Raw genomic sequence first — 18511 nt, forward strand, 5'->3', positions numbered from 1 at the left:
CTTCACGCTTACATTATTGATTCAGGCTTTAGGACTATACAGCTCCAATCCTAAAGCTATTTGAACAGCCAATCGGGGAAAAGGTGGATGTACGATTTTGCCTCTCCCCCCTCGGAAAATTTGAATCCGTCCATGGGCTTGCTATAAGGTGTGAACTTCCTTAGCTACAGGAAGATAATTTCATCCCGGGATTTTGGTATCAAAGTTCAATTGACACTTTTGTTGTATTATACTGTTCAGCTGTTCATGATTGCTTGAAAACATTTGGTAAAGCATTTAGACATGGCATTGAGAGAAAAGAGGAGGGTGAATGAGAGAACGATAGCATGAACCTGGGGTGTAGACTGCCATCTGGCTTATAGGGGTGAGGGGACACGCCCCATACTTCGCCTTGCGCCCCTACCCTTGATAATATCCCGGGAAATCTCAGCTCCTGGTATATTGATGATTTTTTAAATACCTTTTCCCGCGCTTGTCACCAATCATGATGACATACATTGACGAGTAGATACCATGCACGACCCAACACGTAAAAGGATGTCTTTTTTCAAGATAGGGTACGTAACGTAATGAGGGTGCCAAAAATACTAAAATTATGAAAAAAGGGTATTTATTTTCGCTAAGAAAGCTACGTGTTGAGGGTCAAATTTGCGCGAGGGTATAAAAAATTAAGACTAAAATGTTTTATAAAGTATTACTTTTTGCCCTAAGAGTCAACACTACGATTTGCGCGAGATGTGGGAGGTGGGGCTCCCGTGGGGCTGTACTAAACCCAATGATGTAAGGTAAAATCGACTCTTGACGTCCGTGACATCACAATTTAAATATTGCTGTACTTTTTTCTGGGTTAGATTCAGGGAATAATTGCCCATAGTATCGTTTTAATTCCAATATTTGTTAAGGGGTGCATTTTCAGAATCTGGAAAATACGTGTTTAGGGTGCTTTTGGAGACCCTATGGTCGCACATGGTATCCACTCGTCAATGGAAATGCCCCCCTCCCCTTCCCGGGCGGAATGTCGCCCCTAGGGTATCCCCTGAACATTTCTGTGTGCGCAATCTTAATAGCTCCATGCTGAGTGCACGCATGTCCGAGTTTCAATAGGTATTGTACTTGGCTTACACAGTTGCTTAATCATCCGTATGGTCGGTAACATACATGTTCAAATTCTCAGAACACTCGTCACTGTAGCCTATATCCACAAGGTTCTGCCTGGAAGTGAACGAATCTCTTCTTCATCGTTGCCATTTTCTCTGTGACTTATACCTGAAGCTAGACTCGTAGCATTTGTACTGCAAAATACTTTCTCCTACATTATCCACAATATTACAACCTTTATATTTAATAATTCCACGATTCGATCTATTTTGTGTATCACGCATTCCAATATGGCTGCTAGTCTTTTCCAAGCTGGAGTTGGTGTCACTGTGTGCATTGTGAGCTTCTCTATATTCTTGGTTTATCACATCGCAAAGTTTCTTCGTATTTTCTTTCTAATCTCTAAATTCGATGGCCCTCCCACGATTCCGTTCTTTGGAAATACATTTAAGAGTGACAGCAGAGGTAAGTATAAACACTTGACCATATTCCTAAGCATTTGTCCTATGAGTTATGAGTTTATGATCAGAATTAATTTTAATTAACAATTTCCATCAAAAACAATAAAAAACAAAAAGTAAAAAACAAAGAAATACATAAGAAATTAAAACAATAAAATACATGAGAAAATTTGCGATACCAAATTTCATTTGATGTGCTTTTGATCAGAATCCTACAAAGAGTCTGAATAAAAAATAGCAATTTTTGAGCCATAGGTTAATTAGAGCAAATTTTTTATTTCATGCATAAATGAGCATAATTAGTTCATTAAAAAAATCTTATTTTTCAGAAAACTTAATCATACAGCCTTGCAGATTTTATCGCAAAGTACCACTGAGCATATTTTCGCGGCGTCCCCCCCCCCCCCTCGGCTGTGAGATGGGTCCCAATAACCCGGTTCTTTTAGGGTCACTTAAGCTATATAGGCCACATTCATTTTATCTAGAAATAGCCCCGAAAATATCCCTGGGCTTGGATACCCCCCCCCCTGCCCCATCACTGGATCTATATAGTCACTGTGAGAGCAGGTGCACAAAGGGAAAATTGTCTAGAATAAAGTCAGGGTCCAGAGTTTCCAGTATTTTTTAAAGAAACATGCGCAAAATCTTTCTTTGAATTCATAAGATACCCGCAACGGGAGAGTGAGAGAGACGAGTAAATTCCTGTATACAGTGGCGTACCGTGGGTCACGTCATTGGGGGGGCACCAGCAAAATTTTTTAGTCACTTAGGGAGCGCACGAAGCGCGCTCAGTTGTCAGGTATACTGACCTAATAGCGATATTTTAAGGACATATATGCAGTGCCATTAAACGGATATTAATCTCACTGATTAAATAATGCGAGCGCGAAGCGCGAGCTGAAAAATTTTAGATATTCAGAGCTAAAAAGGGACATTATAAGCAATTCTCGTAATCATGATACGTAACTTTCTCGCTAAACAAACAATGCGAGCGCAAAGCGAGAGCTAAAATTTTTTGTATACATTTACCCTATACAGGGAAATTTTAAGGACTATATTTCAGAATCCATTAAGAATATGAATATCGCACCGTAGTTATGTAATGCTAGTGCCATCCTTTGCTGATTTTGTTAGAATTACACCTAAACACAGTCATGAAGCACCTTTTGTAGTCATTGTAATCATGATTATCATACGCATATTACTTATCACATACTGCAAGCGCGAGCTGAAAATTTAGGAAATTCAGACCTGAAGAGGAGCATTCTTATAGGCTTGTCTGTAGGAATTCCCTAAGAGCGTACGTATTTCACTAACGAAATGACTAGCGCGAGCTGAAACTTTTGCATATATTGTCCCCAAACATGGATATTTTAAGGACTATGTTTTTTAGTAATCAATTAAGAGTAAGATATATCTCACCATAGTCATCTAATGCGAGTGCCGAGCGCTTGCTGATTTTGTAGAATTACATCTAAACACATGCATGAAGTACTTTTTGAAGTCATTGTAATCATGATTATCATACGTATCTCACGAATCAAATACCGTGAGCGCGAAGAGCGAGCTGAAAATTTGGGAAATTCAGACCTGAAGAGGGGCTTTCTAAGGCTTGTTTGTAGGAATTCACATAAGACCCTGCGTATTTCACTAACAAAATGATGCGAGCGCGAAGCGCGAGCTGAAAATTTTTCATATTCAGATCAGAAAAATTGACATTTTAAGGACTGATTTAAGTTCATGAAGAGCAGAAATCAAACCAATCGACTACTGAGAACATAACATACAACATAATATAACATAACATTAAAATGAACAATAATTCTTTCCCCACTACGTTTCCCTTCCTTTTTCCCTCTTTTTCTCCTTTTCCCCGTTTTTTTTTTTTTGCCCAGCCGATTGGGGGGGCACGTGCCCCCCATGCCCCCCCGTAGTTACGCCACTGCCTGTATATTTAAATTTTCAATTGATAATGTAGCACCATAGGCATGATAGACTGATGATAAACTTTGCAGGCCTACTTTTTGCAGAAGCCTTTCTATTATTTTTGGCCAAAAAATTACTTGTCAAACATTTTAAATTGATCAATATCAAATAGTGCTTTATAATTTTCTTTCATTTGCAGAAAATTTTCTACACATGAGAAGATTAACGGAGAAGTACCGTGAGAGAACAGGAGGTGTAATACGATTGTGGTTTGGCCCATTCCCAATACTACTCATCTACAGCGCTAAACACTGTGAGGTAAAGAAGATGAATTCATTTTTTCACTGATTTTCATTCACCATAAAATTTGTCATTCATTACAGTACGTGGCAACATTTAATTCCCATTAAAAACGATATTCTTATTTCTCCTATAGCGAGTTCGTGAAGGAGCGATTAACAAGTTACTGTACAACTTATTGATGGTCAAACATCTCGCGGCCAAAATGTCGATCGTAATTGGCGTCTAGTTTCTATAGAATAAGGGTGAATGCTTCCTTAACCTATCCTGAATTTAGAAGGGTTTTAGGGGGTAGTGAGTACCTGAGTGGGGAAAAACCTAGAAATTCAATAATAATCTATTTTACCCTGATCTTCAATAGAAAGCTAGAGAAACATGTCCTATTATTGGGTGATTTCATGGTCGATGTTGGCCTTATAGTGTTGGTGTAGAAGTTTGGATTGCTTTCCCTAGTTCCAAAACTTATTCAGAGTTTGTAAAACTGATCCAGATCATATTATTGACATCTCAACAACTAGTGAATATCTTTTCGGGACCATCTTCATTTTATGTTTGGTGTTGTAATCGAGTAAAACCTAACACCAACACCAAAAATGTAACACTGAACTTGAAATCACCCAGTGTCCCCATCTTTAATATTTTTTTCATTATTATTGTTTAGGGCATTTTTTGTGGGGGGGGGGCTTTTCCCCTGTTCCCCTTTACGCACATGAATTTGAAACAATTTTTGATATCCCCCTATCGTTTTACTATGCAGGCACTGTTGAGTAGTAGTCGTCATATCAATAAAGGAATCGAATATCAACTTGTTGAGCCATGGCTCGGTAAAGGATTGTTGACAAAGTGAGTGAGAGGCAGTTCATTTTCATTCATTAAAAATTAACTTAATTTCTTGTCATATACGGTTGAACAACTGAAAAATCTGCATGTTTCAGGGTATATTAGAAAATACAGATTACAATGCACCTAAAAGTGAATATAATGCGACATTGTCTAGGGAATTAGCAATATGACAATGATATAAATTGGGGAAGGGAGGTTGCCGAGAGAAACGGTATTATAATGCACCAAAGATTGAATATAATGCTGCAATGCATATATGTATCGCTAAATCAGTCATTCGTACATGTAGCCGGAATGTAGAGGTGCATGGTTTGCCAACAGACCCGGTTGGGAGAGCGCTCGACCAAAAAGTGGTAGGGTGTGCCGCGGGAGAGACAAAAAACGGGGGCCTTGGAGCGGGCTTATTGTGAAAAAGAGGGGCCTCGGAACGGGCTTCGGAACTACAATTTTGTGAAAACGGGGGTCCTTGGAACGGATCGCCAGCGTGTGAGTACGTGCGTATGCATCCCTATGGAACGGGCATCGATCCGTGCATGATGCAGCTACCGCGCACTCCGCCGGGTGCGCTCGCGCAGAGACGATGGTCGGACCTTTGGGTCGGACAGTGCTCTGCGGCCGCTTTTCACCAAAATTGCAGCAGATCAGTGCGCCCGGAACGGCGTAACGAAAAATATGCGAAGCTTTGGAGCGGATTTCTTCTTTTTTCTCGATAAGAACAAAATGCTATGCCTTAGAGCGGCTTTTTTTTTCTCAATAAGACAAAAATGCTATGCCTTGGAACGGAAATTTGGGTGTAAAAATGGGGGTCCCCTCCGCGGCACATACCCACTATGCATTATATACTGAGTGCCCCCCCCCCGGGCCAACAGAAGAACACACATTTTATACTGGAAAAAATTGTGCCTTTTGGGGGGTTATTTTTTACGGCTTTTCAGTCAAATATGAAGCCGATTAGCCTAATCTTTTATGAAGATATTGAGTCAAACTGTCAGTGCTGTATACCATGGACATTGAATCCATATGAAGCATCGGGATATTTACATTTGGTCCTCAAAGTAAAATTATGACAATTGGGTTTACCAAAATTTGGTTGATAAAATATGCACATTTACTTTTAGGTCAGGCTTAAATGAAAACCTAACCTCCGATTTCCTATAATGCATAGTTTTAGAATTGTAACTGTGCTTTTCGATGTCCATTAATGACACATAATGGTCATCGAACAGTGTAGTTCCAGTTTTGACATATTCTTGTAAAAATAGATAAGCATAGGAAATCTTAGGTATATCGGCCTGTTTAAATCAATACAAAAAGTCATGTTTGCGCCTGGATTCGTGGATTTTATCATTAACCTGAATCATTCAATTATCAATCAATATTTTCAGCGGAGGTCAAAAATGGTTTCACCGTCGCAAGCTACTCACTCCAACCTTTCATTTCTCCATCCTACAATCTTTCATAGAGGTGTTTAATGAGCAGAGCTTCATATTGGTCAATAAACTCGAAAAGTTGGCGGCGGAAACTGAGACAATCAACATCTATCCTCTGGTCACTCATTGCGTGTTGGATATCATTTGTGGTATTTTTTCCTGTAACTTGTTTTTTAAGACACCCCCGTAAAAAAATACATGGAATTTATTTTTGACAATTTGCTGCACGAATTCGCTATAGTGAAAGTAGTTTTATGGGTTTTTAAGTCGGTAGAACTATATCAGACGATAAATTTTTAAGTATTATTTGAAGATTTCTTTTCTGCCCAAAGCAACATGTGTTGGAATGAAGACATTTTGGTACAATTAAAACTACAATGATTTTTTTACAGATATTTATTCAAAATGTAAGCAATACCTTGTGGCAACAGCGCTATCATCGATTTGAATTTGAACGTATAAGTTCAAGATTTATGAAATCAAGATATGACTAGTATCATACATCATATAATTAGATTTTTAGGTCACGGTACATAGTTATTACTTAAGCAGACGCGGGCCATGTTATTTCGATGCGGGTGGGGGCGAGACGACATGTTTTTTCTTATTTTTCCATTCTTTTATACTACTTGAAAAAAATTACAGGGGCGACCGGCATCTCCTCGCCCTCTGTAGCACATCCCGTGCTTTTAGGATAAAACAAATTATTGTTCTGACCTAAACAAAACAAAATATAATTGCAAAATTGAGAGTTAGATCTTCTAAAGGTACTAATACTAAAAGTATAGATATATAAATAATTTCAGTACGTCTGACCCCCCCCCCCCAGAATTTACTTCACTTCAAGAACTGCCATGATAATTTGAGGACTTTTCTTAACAGAGACAAATCATTTGAAGTAGGTGGTCTGAAAATGCTCATTTATTCCCGTTAAATAAGGACTAGAACAATAATTCGAGCGCGAAGCGCAAGCTTAAATATACATTAAAAATGACCTGAAAATAAACTAATTATGATGACTCTTGGTGGTTTTCATGGTTATTTCCCTACACTATTTTAAATTTCAACTCTCATTTCTTCGTATTTTTTCTATTCATTTTAAATCATAAACTGGGATAGAGAATACTAACAAAAAATGAAAATGGTGGTGAAATAGGCTTGGCACATCCATGCGCTTGGTTGCGGGGAGGGTTAAAATGTTAAAAGATGATGTCATGAATAAATAAATGAGGATATCTCCAAACCTGCAGCACCAATCATGGTCCTGCTGGTGTCCCGAGGGGGTTGGTATATTTATGTATTGTGTGTATTTGTTTGCCTAATATGCAATACATTGATATCTTCGGTAGATACCGCCATGGGGAAACGTACCAATGCACAGAGTGACAACGAAAATGAATATGTTCAAGCCGTCTCAAGGTCTGTATGCCTGTACTTGAATAGTTACTTATAGAAAGGGGACCTTTAAGTTTCGTCTACTCGACGAAATGGCGAGATATCTCAATTAATAGGCTTATATGTCGACAAAGTGAGGTACGCTCTCTTGCCAAGCAAGCCTCCAAAAGTTGTTGGTCTATGTGATATGGCGAAAGGGTTATTTTGCAGTGTAAAATGATCATAGTAAATGATGAGATAGTCCTCGGTCAACCACTTATCTCATACATGATCGTGATATAGCTGTTATATATCTCATCATGACGCCGTAATAATCGACATGGCAATCTCGCCATCTCGTCAAGTAAATCATGTAGATGGTAATTTAAAGCTTTCGTAGGCTACTGATATTGACGAAAGTGGTGTATCTTGTGACTCCAGACTGATAATGGCGACTAAACCCTCCATGGTTCAGAGGCTACCCAACAGACTTACTAAGTATCGATATTTATCCGTAAATTTGATATGTGAACGATGTTAAATATTAAACAACAGGGTTGTTTAACTGAGCTAGAAAACAAAAAGTTTCGAAAGTGAAAATCAGCAAGTTAAGCTTTGCGGCTTGTCAATTTCGTGTATTCTAAACCTCCCGTGCATGCTAAAACCCCCCTAATTATTTGCTTACCTAGAAAAATGCATATATAGCTCATTATCCCTTTATGGAATACCATGCATTAATGGGCATCAAAGCCTTTGTTTTACATTGAAACTTTTAGGAGTATAAGCCAACTTGGAATATATCATTCAGTCAAAAACTTCAAAGCCTTTTCAGGTTGAGAGGTTGCTATATATAAACACAACTTAGGCAGTGTTTTGGCGTATTGCTTATTCAGTCAGTGTTCTAAACCACAATCTTATTATTATCATAAGCGAGGGCATTTTGAAGTGATTTTTCTTTGTCTCACCTGCAAAGCAGAGTGAGACTATGGGTGTCGCTTTCCAGACGGCGGCGGCGTCAACACCAAATCTTAACCGAAGGTTAAGTTTATGAAATGACAGCATAACTTAAAAAAGTATATGAACCTAGTTCATGAAACTTGACTATAGGGTAAATCAAGTATTACTAAACATCCTGCCTGTGTTTTAGGTCACATTATCAAGGTCAAAGGTCATTTAGGGTCAATGAACTTTGGCCAAGTGCCAAGTTGGTGTTTGTTGAATTACCATCATACCTTTGAAAGTATATAAATCCGATTCGTGAAACTTGGACATAAGAGTATTCAAGTATCACTGAACATACTGTGCGAATTTCAGGTCACTTGACCAAGGTCAAAGGGCAGTGAACTTTGGCCATGTTGGGCCGGGGGGTATCTGTTGATTTACCATCATACCTTTGAAAGTTTATAAATCTGATTCATGAAACTTGGACATAAAGAATAATCAAGTATTACTGAACATCCTGTGTGAGTTTCAGGTCACATGATCGGGGTCAAAGGTCATTTAAGATAAATGAACTTTGGCTAAATTGGGTTATTTCTTGAATTACCATAACTTTGAAAGTGTATTGGTCTAGTTCATAAAACTTGGACATAAGAGTAATCAAGTATCACTGAACATCCTGTGCGAGTTTCAGGTCAATGGACTTTGGCCATGTTGGAGGTATCTGTTGAGTTACCATCATAACTTTGAAAGGGGTATGGATCTACTTCATAAAACTATTAATGAACTTCTCATGCGAGTTTCAGGTCACATGAGTAAAGTCAAAGGTCACTTAAGGTCAATGCCGTTTTGGAGGTAATTGTTAGATTGCTGTCATAACTTTCAAAGTTCACAGATATAGTTTACAAAATATGGATATAGGGGTAATCCAGTATCACTGACAAGTCTTAGGTTGCATGATCAAGGTCAAATGTTGTTTATTGTCAAAGAAAGTAGTATTGTATCATTATAATGGTGGGGTTTTTGTGAATAATTATTTATAGTAGTTTTCAAAGTCAACACTGCTGCTGTATTGAATCGCGCGATGCAGGTGAGACTGTCAAAGACGCTCTTCTTGTTCAATCATTGGATTCCTATGAAACCTGTTTGAGAAGTTTCCTTGTAATTCTCTTCATGCTATTCATTTCTCTGACTTTATAGAATGACCAATCTAGTTGTCCGTAGGATACGGAACTTCATGTTGTGGCCTGATCTTATTTATAAAAGAACTGCAGCGGGGAAGGAGCATGACAAGACATTGCGAGTACTTCATACAGTCACAGAAAAGGTATTTATTCAGTCTCTGCATTTTTTTCACTGAAATAAGCATTATTTTCCACAAAATAAAAATTTGCAGATGTTTTGGTATAGAAATGGTGGTATTCACTAATAGTTTTATACAGATCTGTTGAATATATCTTAGAGGTTGTCCGTCATATTTTTCCGGCATATAAATGGTTGCTTGAAATATGATTTATATGTTGCGAAATACTTGTTATTACAAGAAGTTCCTATCATGATTATGTTGAAATGTATCAATTGCTTTCACCCTGGTTGATCAGATGATTCAGGAGAGACTCCATCACATTCCTTCAAATAAAAGTGAAACAGACCAAAGCGAGCCAATCACTGGACAACGCAAAAGAATCGCATTCCTAGATCTTCTTCTTCAGATGCACCGTGAAGATCCCAGCTTTACTCTTAAAGACATCAGAGAGGAAGTAGACACATTCATGTTTGAGGTGAGGAATAAGTATGTTACAGCCGGGGCACTATTATCTTCGCAATTTCCAATCTTGTACGGTTCGAGAACATTTGAATTGCCAATGTTTCTTAACGATTGTTTCGGTCTGTTTGGTTAGATTATGTCAGCGATCTTAGAATTTTCTCAATCATTACGCAGACGCTTTTTATATCGCATAGAATCTTTTGTTAAAAACCCATTAAAGACAAAACAGCCTTTGATGAAAATCGGTCAATCAGAATAGCAGTGTCGTATTGGACTCGGGACAAATGACATAATTATTCGCAATTTTTCGTCCTTTCCGAATTATCGGGCGATCTGCTGTCCTGGTCAACCAAATTTCGACAAAAAACATCACAGCAGTCCACTGTGATTTGACTTGCATTTTCAAATTAATTGGTTCGTTGTAGATAGCGTCTGCACTGTGATTGCGAACATTCCCTATCATTGAAAGTCAGGAAATCACAGTAATACCGATTATTCCATTTGCATTCCTCTGTTTAGGGTCATGACACAACATCTTCAGCAATCAGCTGGGCCCTTCTTCTTATCGGACAGCATCCTGAGATTCAAGCTCGTCTGCATGATGAAATAGATGAAATCTTTGGTAGGTAGGATTATTCTGAATAATAATCCATGGTAGGCATGATTACGCTTTGGTTCCATGAGCTAGAGGCACCCGACTATGGAAATATCGACCACGTCCCTGATCTGAGAACATTGTTCAGGAGGAACATCATAATGTATTTCACTAATTATTTTTTCAAACGTTAACATACAATGAAATATAAAACACATTTTTTTCATATTTGAATAATGTGTTTTCAATGTCACAATAAACCGTGATCTTAGGTATCTGCATGTGATTTGCATGAATTGATGGTATCCACAAAAAATAATATATTAATTGCACGAAAATCGATAACTCGTGAAGGATTTCGGCATGTTTAAAAAATGTTGTCTTCTAAGATAATTCTTGTCCTTGTTTATTGTATACGGAAGGAAGATATATTAAAAAAAATCTTTTTGAAATCCATAATAGGTAAATCTGAGCGACCTGTCACATCAGATGACATCTCTAAAATGTCATACTTAAATTGTGTTGTCAAGGAATCCCTTCGTTTAATACCAGCTGTCCCTGGTATTGGTAGAGACATCGAAGATGATATCATCGTGGGTAAGTGTACTTCTGGTTGCTTTCACAAACCCTTTCTTTATATACGAAGGCATTATTTACTTTATATACCTTTTTTCATTTGATTAATCAATAGGATTTTATTTGCGGTCGAGATGGCAGTGACCTGCATGGATTTCCATTTCTGATTCTAAAGTAACAGAAAATACTCTCCTATCCACTGCAATTAGCAAAATATTGACTAACATAAAAGGAATTCTTGGTCTATTGCAGATGGAAAGGTAGTACCAAAAGGAACATTCATCTTTGTGAATATCGCTGGCATACATCATGACCCGGAACAGTTTCCTGATCCAGCTCGGTTTAACCCTGATCGATTCTTACCTGAGAATTCGGCTAAGCGACATCCTTTTGCCTTCATTCCGTTCTCTGCAGGACCAAGAAACTGCATTGGTATGAAAATAGATATATAAATAATAAATGAATAGTTAAATCGTAAATATATAAATGAATGAATGAATGAATGAACAATTAATTATTATAGCATAATTTCCTAAAGATTCTAGAATGACTGATACATGATTGTATACTTTTGTGTTTGCTAGTTTTCTTTTGAATTTTTAATATCTGAATGTTTGAAGATTAGATTGAGCTTTTGGGGGAGATTAGATCGTAGCATTGTAATTACAAACAATATGAGAGAAACGGATAATATATGGAGCATATCAGATTCACAGGTTCACAATATAATGTATATAAATTTCATCCATCGGCAATAATAGAACGAAAAACTAAACATACAACTACATGGAAGAATTTATGGTTCGCTTGGCATAAGTAAATAAATAAATTCTTCAAAATCGATATTGTAGAGCTATTCAAATAGAATAAAATTGAATGTACAGATTCAATATATAAATACAATTGTAAAGAGTGATCAAAATTAAAATTTGATTAAAATTGAATTGAAACGAAGACTAAAGAATGATAGGTTTTGTATACGATTTTAAGACTGAATTTGATTTTATTTGAATCTACTCAATTCAGTCCTATAATGTGTGGTAATGCACATTTATTAATACGATCTGGTTTGCATTTCAACTGCAAAAAATTCGGAATACTTTTTAGTGGAATTAAACGTTTTTTTTTCGGCAGCCAGTTTGCAATAAATATTTTTTAAGCGACTTTGCAAATTTAGTACATAATCTTTTCGTCTTGTTTCTAAATATTGTAATACCCAATGTATCGATGCATTTTGGAAGTTTACAATGCAATTTGTACTAAAAATTAATTTACATACTTTTTATTTTCTCTAAATCTTATGCAGGTCAAAAATTTGCAATGATGGAGGACAAAGTTATCCTGATCAACATCCTTCGAAAGTTCTCCATCAAATCACTTCGGACTCTGGATGAGGCCAAACCAGGAGGACAAATAATCATCAAACCTATAGATGGCACTATTCTTGTTAAATTAATTCAAAGGATGTAGTACAGGCAATATTTGGTAGTTTTACACACGTTGCATTTTCTAATGAACCATCAGTTTCAGTGAGGTCACGCGTAATAGTTCCTCATTCGCCTTACAACCGTCCAAATGGCCATGCCAGATGATAACAACCTGATGTGCTATAGAGCATTCATGTTTTTATAATATTTCATTAATTAGAGGCATTAATGATGCAACAATTTCAAGTCATATTTCATTTGTAGACACATCACTTAATAAAAAACATGGTAATTTTCATGATCATGGTTTATACATATCATCAAAACGCATTGCGGGACGATTGTCGGGCAATTGACATGTCTTTTTGATAAAGACTACTGGGGGTGAGGGGCGTGTGGGATGCAAGATGGAAGTTATATTTGATTTTTGTTTTGGAACAGTTGGGGGAGATTTCTGTTTCTACGTGACTTTGACACTTAAAAAAAATAAAAATGCCGCCATTTTATTAAAAAATGATGAAGGCTTGGCAAGACTTAAGAAAATATCGTTATTCTGAAGAGGAGGTACTATATTCAATAATCAAAATATTTGTATAAGAGGTAAAACGATTTTTGATTTTTTCCAATAAAGGAATATTTAGCGTGGATCAAATTTTTGATAATGGACGCATTAAGCCTGTGACTTTTTTTCAAAATCCCGGTATTACCGCAAATTAACTTCTCCAAATATATTGTTCACGCTATACCAACAAGTTTCAATAAAGTTTTTAAAAATTAATTTCGTAGACTTTGTGATAAGTATGTATATTGGAAAACAGGAAACAGCTTTTGATGTTATCAAATAAAAAAAAACAATTTATAACTTGTTTATTACCAATACAAAAATTATACAGGATGGTCACAGTGGTTTTAATTTTACTGATGTAGAAATTTGTAAATTAGATGGATATATCAGGAGTACAACTATTACAGGAAAAAAAGGGAATTTCAGTTTATGCTTTTACATGGAGCAATATATGCAAAAGAACATTTGATGAGATTTGGTTTCGTGGTGGATAATTATTGCTCGTTTTATTGTACAAAAACTGAATCGTACTTTCATATACTCATGGATTGCATAAAAGTTAAACCTCTCTGGCAATTTTGTATTGATCATTTTTGTTTAGTTGAATTAAGAACTTTAAATTGGAGGGAAATATTCTTAGGATTACCTGGAAATTCTTAAAGTATCAAATGTGTCAATTCTGTTATTTTATTTATTAAATATACAATTCTTAATTCCAGAGCTGAAGGCCGGATACCCTCATTCATTAAATACAAATATATATTATTGGTTGCAGAGAGGAAGAAAGTCGCCTGGCAACGAAGTCAGACAAGTAAAGTTTACATTTACAGAAATGGGATGAACTGAAGGTGAAAAGAGATTTGAATGTGATTAGGTAGGATGTGTCCAGTGTGATGCGAGTGTGGTTTCTTTTTTAACTAGTTCTTTTCAATTTCCTCTTTTCTTGTATCAATCGGGTTTGCAGGTTCTTGTCTTTCTGTATCTTATTTCGCGAACAATTAAACGTTAATATACAGATTTGTATATAATTGTTTGTTTACGTATGCATGCTGTGTGTGAGTGCATGTTAGGGGGTGTGCTTGTATGTGTGTATAATTATGAAAATGTATTTTAAAGCTTGATGTAAAATGGGATTAGGGATGCAATTATAATGTTGATTTTTGTTTTCCTGCAAATCATTCAATATTAATTATTATTAAAATAGAGGGTTGGTGGCTAAGTTTAGTTTGTTTAGATATAAGTGTATTTTTAATGCATTTCATTCCATTCTTATTTGCTTCAGTTTTTGGTAAATATTTTTTTTGCATATCCTTGTTGCTTTAAAATGAAGATTTGTATTTTTTTTTATTTATCGAGTTTATGTAAACCATTTGAATGAAATCCTTAATAGAAACATATTGAAAAAAGTGGGGGTTTTGGGGGAGAGGCTGGGAAGCGGGGGTGCTGGGGATGCTGAAGCGCCCCCAAGATTTTCCTTGGTGGTGCTTCGTGTATTATTGTCCAAAGGCAGCACCCCAGGCATTATTCAAGGTGTGTAAAAATTGAAAAAGGTAACCAAAATGGCTTTCATTTTGGTGATGAAGCCTTTCCTTTTTTTAATTTCCAGGGACCAATTTGACCTTCATTTTGTAGTGAAAACTTTTTCTTTTCTTTTTTTTTTTTGCTTTTCAAATTTATTTGGACCATAATGATCTCGATTTCGTAGCGTAAAAACTTTGGGGGCGCTTTTCAAACTTACATCAGCACCCCCAGAAAAAGAAATCGTCCCAGCGCCGGGCGCGCGGGGAGGGGGTAACTGTAAAACTTAAGCATAGTAGTAGTCTTGACCAGTCCAAGTCGATATTAGTTGGTGCAATTAGATTGATCTCGCTGAAGGCCGAGTATATGAACACCAAAAAAAAATTCATTCATTTCATTTTCATTTATTTTCACAATAACAGCAAAGTAAATACATTCTTTTTACATCTCAACATCATTATGGAAAATATATAATTCAAATTACATTGGAATAAAACAATACAATACATTCGTGAAAGCAGTCAAATAATTAATAATGATCATGTAACTTAAAAGATGTCATGTGGAGGAAACCTTGTGAAACAGGTTCTTTTGAAATCGTCAATGGCATCATGTGTGAATGTGTAGGATTAGATTGGATTGTTTCATGTTCCTTTCAGACCAATCCTCTGTAATTAAATATCTGCCGATTTCCTGTCTCATAAAGGCCCCTCCAACATTAATTTACCAGTTTGTATCTTAAAATACTACCAATATAGTTTTCATAACCCCTCCCCCTTTTCAGCCAATATTGATTATGATAATTATCTACACAATTATTGACATGTTTCCTATACTTATCAACTTCTTGTCTTTTCACTGTGCACTAATTCATTGATTGGTATCTTGTGATTTTCTACTTTTGATTTTTGAGAATTTATGTCTTTCCTTACGTCATTGTGCTGTTTACATCATTATAATGTATTTCTTATATCTTCGAAACAATAAATATGCGGCATGAGAAATTAAATTGGTTAAGGTGTTGACAACTGCCATCGTGTAGAGGAGTCTTGCCCAGAAGTTGCATCCATCCCGTCTGTCTCTCCCTCTCTACCCCTTTCTCTCTCTCTCTCTCTCTATCTTTCTATCTATCTATCTTATTTTCTATCTATCTATATTTCTATCTATCTCTAACGGTCTCTCTCCCTCTCACTCCCTTCACCCTCCTCTCCCTCCCCACTCTCTGATCTATCTTACTATGTATATATTCCATCTATCGTCATGTTCTGTTTCATTCTTATCTGACATAATTAGGTCAAGCAAATATATTCTATTTACATGATACATTTCGCGTCACAATCAGTACAAGTTTAAACAATTTGAATTAACATACGGTACTATACGTCATGTAAAGCGTCATCGGATGAGAGAACATTTCTTGTTTTACTGATCTTGTTGTTTTTATGATGTTAATATTGATATATTCATTCAGTACGTATAACATTTCAATAGAGGTTGAGGTAATTTGGTAATATCCTCATAAAGTTCTGCATTTTTTCCGTGAACCTGAATCGGTTTTTTTAATAAACCAAAATAAATAATTCATACATGTTTTCTCACCCTCAACAATCAACGATTTTAAGGCCCAATACAGATTATTTTCTCTATTCATTGCAATATTCGTCGTCTAAAACTTATCCTGAATTGCACTTCTACATGACATAAAACTACTTTTGTGAACACATTGAATATTATTGTCTTTGTCATATCAATCACGTGATATCAATAAACAATGTGCAGTCTGATAGGGGGTCCATTATTGATTTACCTGCATGAGCACACTGAAAACCTGTCATATTTGCACCGTCATCTGCAATTTATTCTCTTTGCTCTATACTATTACAATATTTGCCAATGTCATATAGAAAATAGGACACAGTCAGTATTCGTGATTCTGTATTCGTGATGAGAGACGGAAACGAAACTTGCTTTCTCCTTTCATAAATCAGAGTGGGAAAAACGGGAAGGGTTGGGGGTTCGCACCCCCTTCCAATTTTTTAAAATAGAAAGATGTGATTATTCATGATTGTTTGGGGAGAAAATGGTAGAATAGTTCAATGGAATGATACGTTGCTTGACAGGGCATTATCATGATAACGATTATTATTAATTCGGGAGTCTTCCTTTGTGGCGGGGAATGCAACAAAATGAATGTTTTCACAGACACAAGAAATATTGTACGGACTTCTAAGTGTTAGATGCGGAGGCATATATGCAACACCAAATGTAAGTAGATTTAAGCCTATACTGTATACTTCAACACCATTAAATATATACAGAAAGGGACGGAGGGTTAAAGGGATGGTCCGGGCTGAAAATATGTATATCTTAATACATAAAATTCACTGAGCAAAATGCCGAAAATTTCATCAAAATTGGTTAACAAATAAAGTTATTGAAGTTTAAAGTTCAGCAATATTTTGTGAAAACAGTCATGAATATTCATTAGGAGGGCTGATGATGTCACATCTCCACTTTCCGTTTTCTTATGTTATTACGTAATTTTTTTTCATTATTTCATACTTGTGTGAATATGTCTCCCTTATAATGAAATACGTTGCAGCAATAAATATATAATGCACTTAATCAGTTGTCTATCAAATTTTTCTAGTTCTTGGAGGAAAAAATGAATAAACCGAATTTCATATAATAAAATACAAAAGAACAAGTGGGGATGTGACATCATCCGCCCACCTAATGAATATTCATGACGACTGTTTTCACAAAATATTGCTAAATTTAAAATTCAATAACTTTGTTATTTGTTTTCCGATTTGCTCAGTGAATTCTACTCTATTTATTAAGCTATAAATACTTTCAGCCAGGACCATCCCTTTAAATATAGAGAGAGACAGAGCCAGGGGATTGAATTTGAGCCTGGATCATGTATTGTAGGCCTACCTTAAAGAATAAATATCTCTTGAGGCCTATATACACTCTTCTATTTTGCTACCCCGGTCCAACGCCCCTTTATTTGACGCCCCATGTGACTTCGTTTATGGATGACCTAGATTTCAGTGTACCTTATCCAGGGTAGACCTCCCGGGGTAGACCTACTACGAGAGGCGACTGAAAGGCTTTGAGCCTAACATAATATGATTGAGACATGAGGACCAAATTTACTCCATAAAATCTCTCTGTTCTCAATCCTACTCACCAAATTTCTTGGTCATAGTAATTTCTAATCTGATTTGACAGGTCACCTGTATCATAGGGTCTGATGAAAAATTGACAAACTTGAGTTGGCCTTCTTTCGAGTTAATGACATGAGATGCTACCATTATTATCAGACTGCTACTTGATCTCAGACTGATAGTGAAGAACCCGATTGTCATCAATAAATTATAGTTGTGAATCGTTCCAAGAAATGGATGGGTTAAATACCAAGTCTCTGCTGGTTCCATGCCTTTCTCATGTATCGATATTCAGGTTTGTCAATTTTTTCATGAAACACCTGATACAGAGATTTGGGAGCCTGTAAAGTGACAGTAGATATTGCTGTGATCAAGTAATATGGTGAATAGGAATAAAAAAATTTGAAATATTTTATTTTCCAAATATGGTTTTCAAATCTTTCAGCAACCCGCGTATACAGGAAGGAGGAAATAGAAATTAGCTCGATGAAGAACAAACTTGTGTATGGTTGAACTTG

At 36.2% G+C, this 18511-nt stretch overlaps 1 protein-coding gene across 1 annotated transcript; it reads left to right on the forward strand.

Moving 5' to 3' along the window:
• Positions 1–1119: 1119 nt before the first annotated feature.
• Positions 1120–13347, forward strand: LOC121419204 (cytochrome P450 4V2-like). Its single transcript, XM_041613561.1, has 11 exons — positions 1120–1563; positions 3685–3803; positions 4543–4628; positions 6014–6207; positions 7408–7477; positions 9572–9698; positions 9973–10152; positions 10659–10761; positions 11197–11331; positions 11563–11742; positions 12617–13347. Exons 1-11 carry the CDS (start codon positions 1389–1391, stop codon positions 12778–12780), a joined length of 1533 nt encoding a protein of 510 aa, XP_041469495.1. The 5' UTR covers positions 1120–1388; the 3' UTR covers positions 12781–13347.
• The last annotated feature ends 5164 nt before the right edge of the window (positions 13348–18511 follow it).

This window comes from Lytechinus variegatus, chromosome 7, assembly GCF_018143015.1.
Source record: "Lytechinus variegatus isolate NC3 chromosome 7, Lvar_3.0, whole genome shotgun sequence".
In the NCBI taxonomy this organism is placed as follows: Eukaryota; Metazoa; Echinodermata; class Echinoidea; order Temnopleuroida; family Toxopneustidae; genus Lytechinus; species Lytechinus variegatus.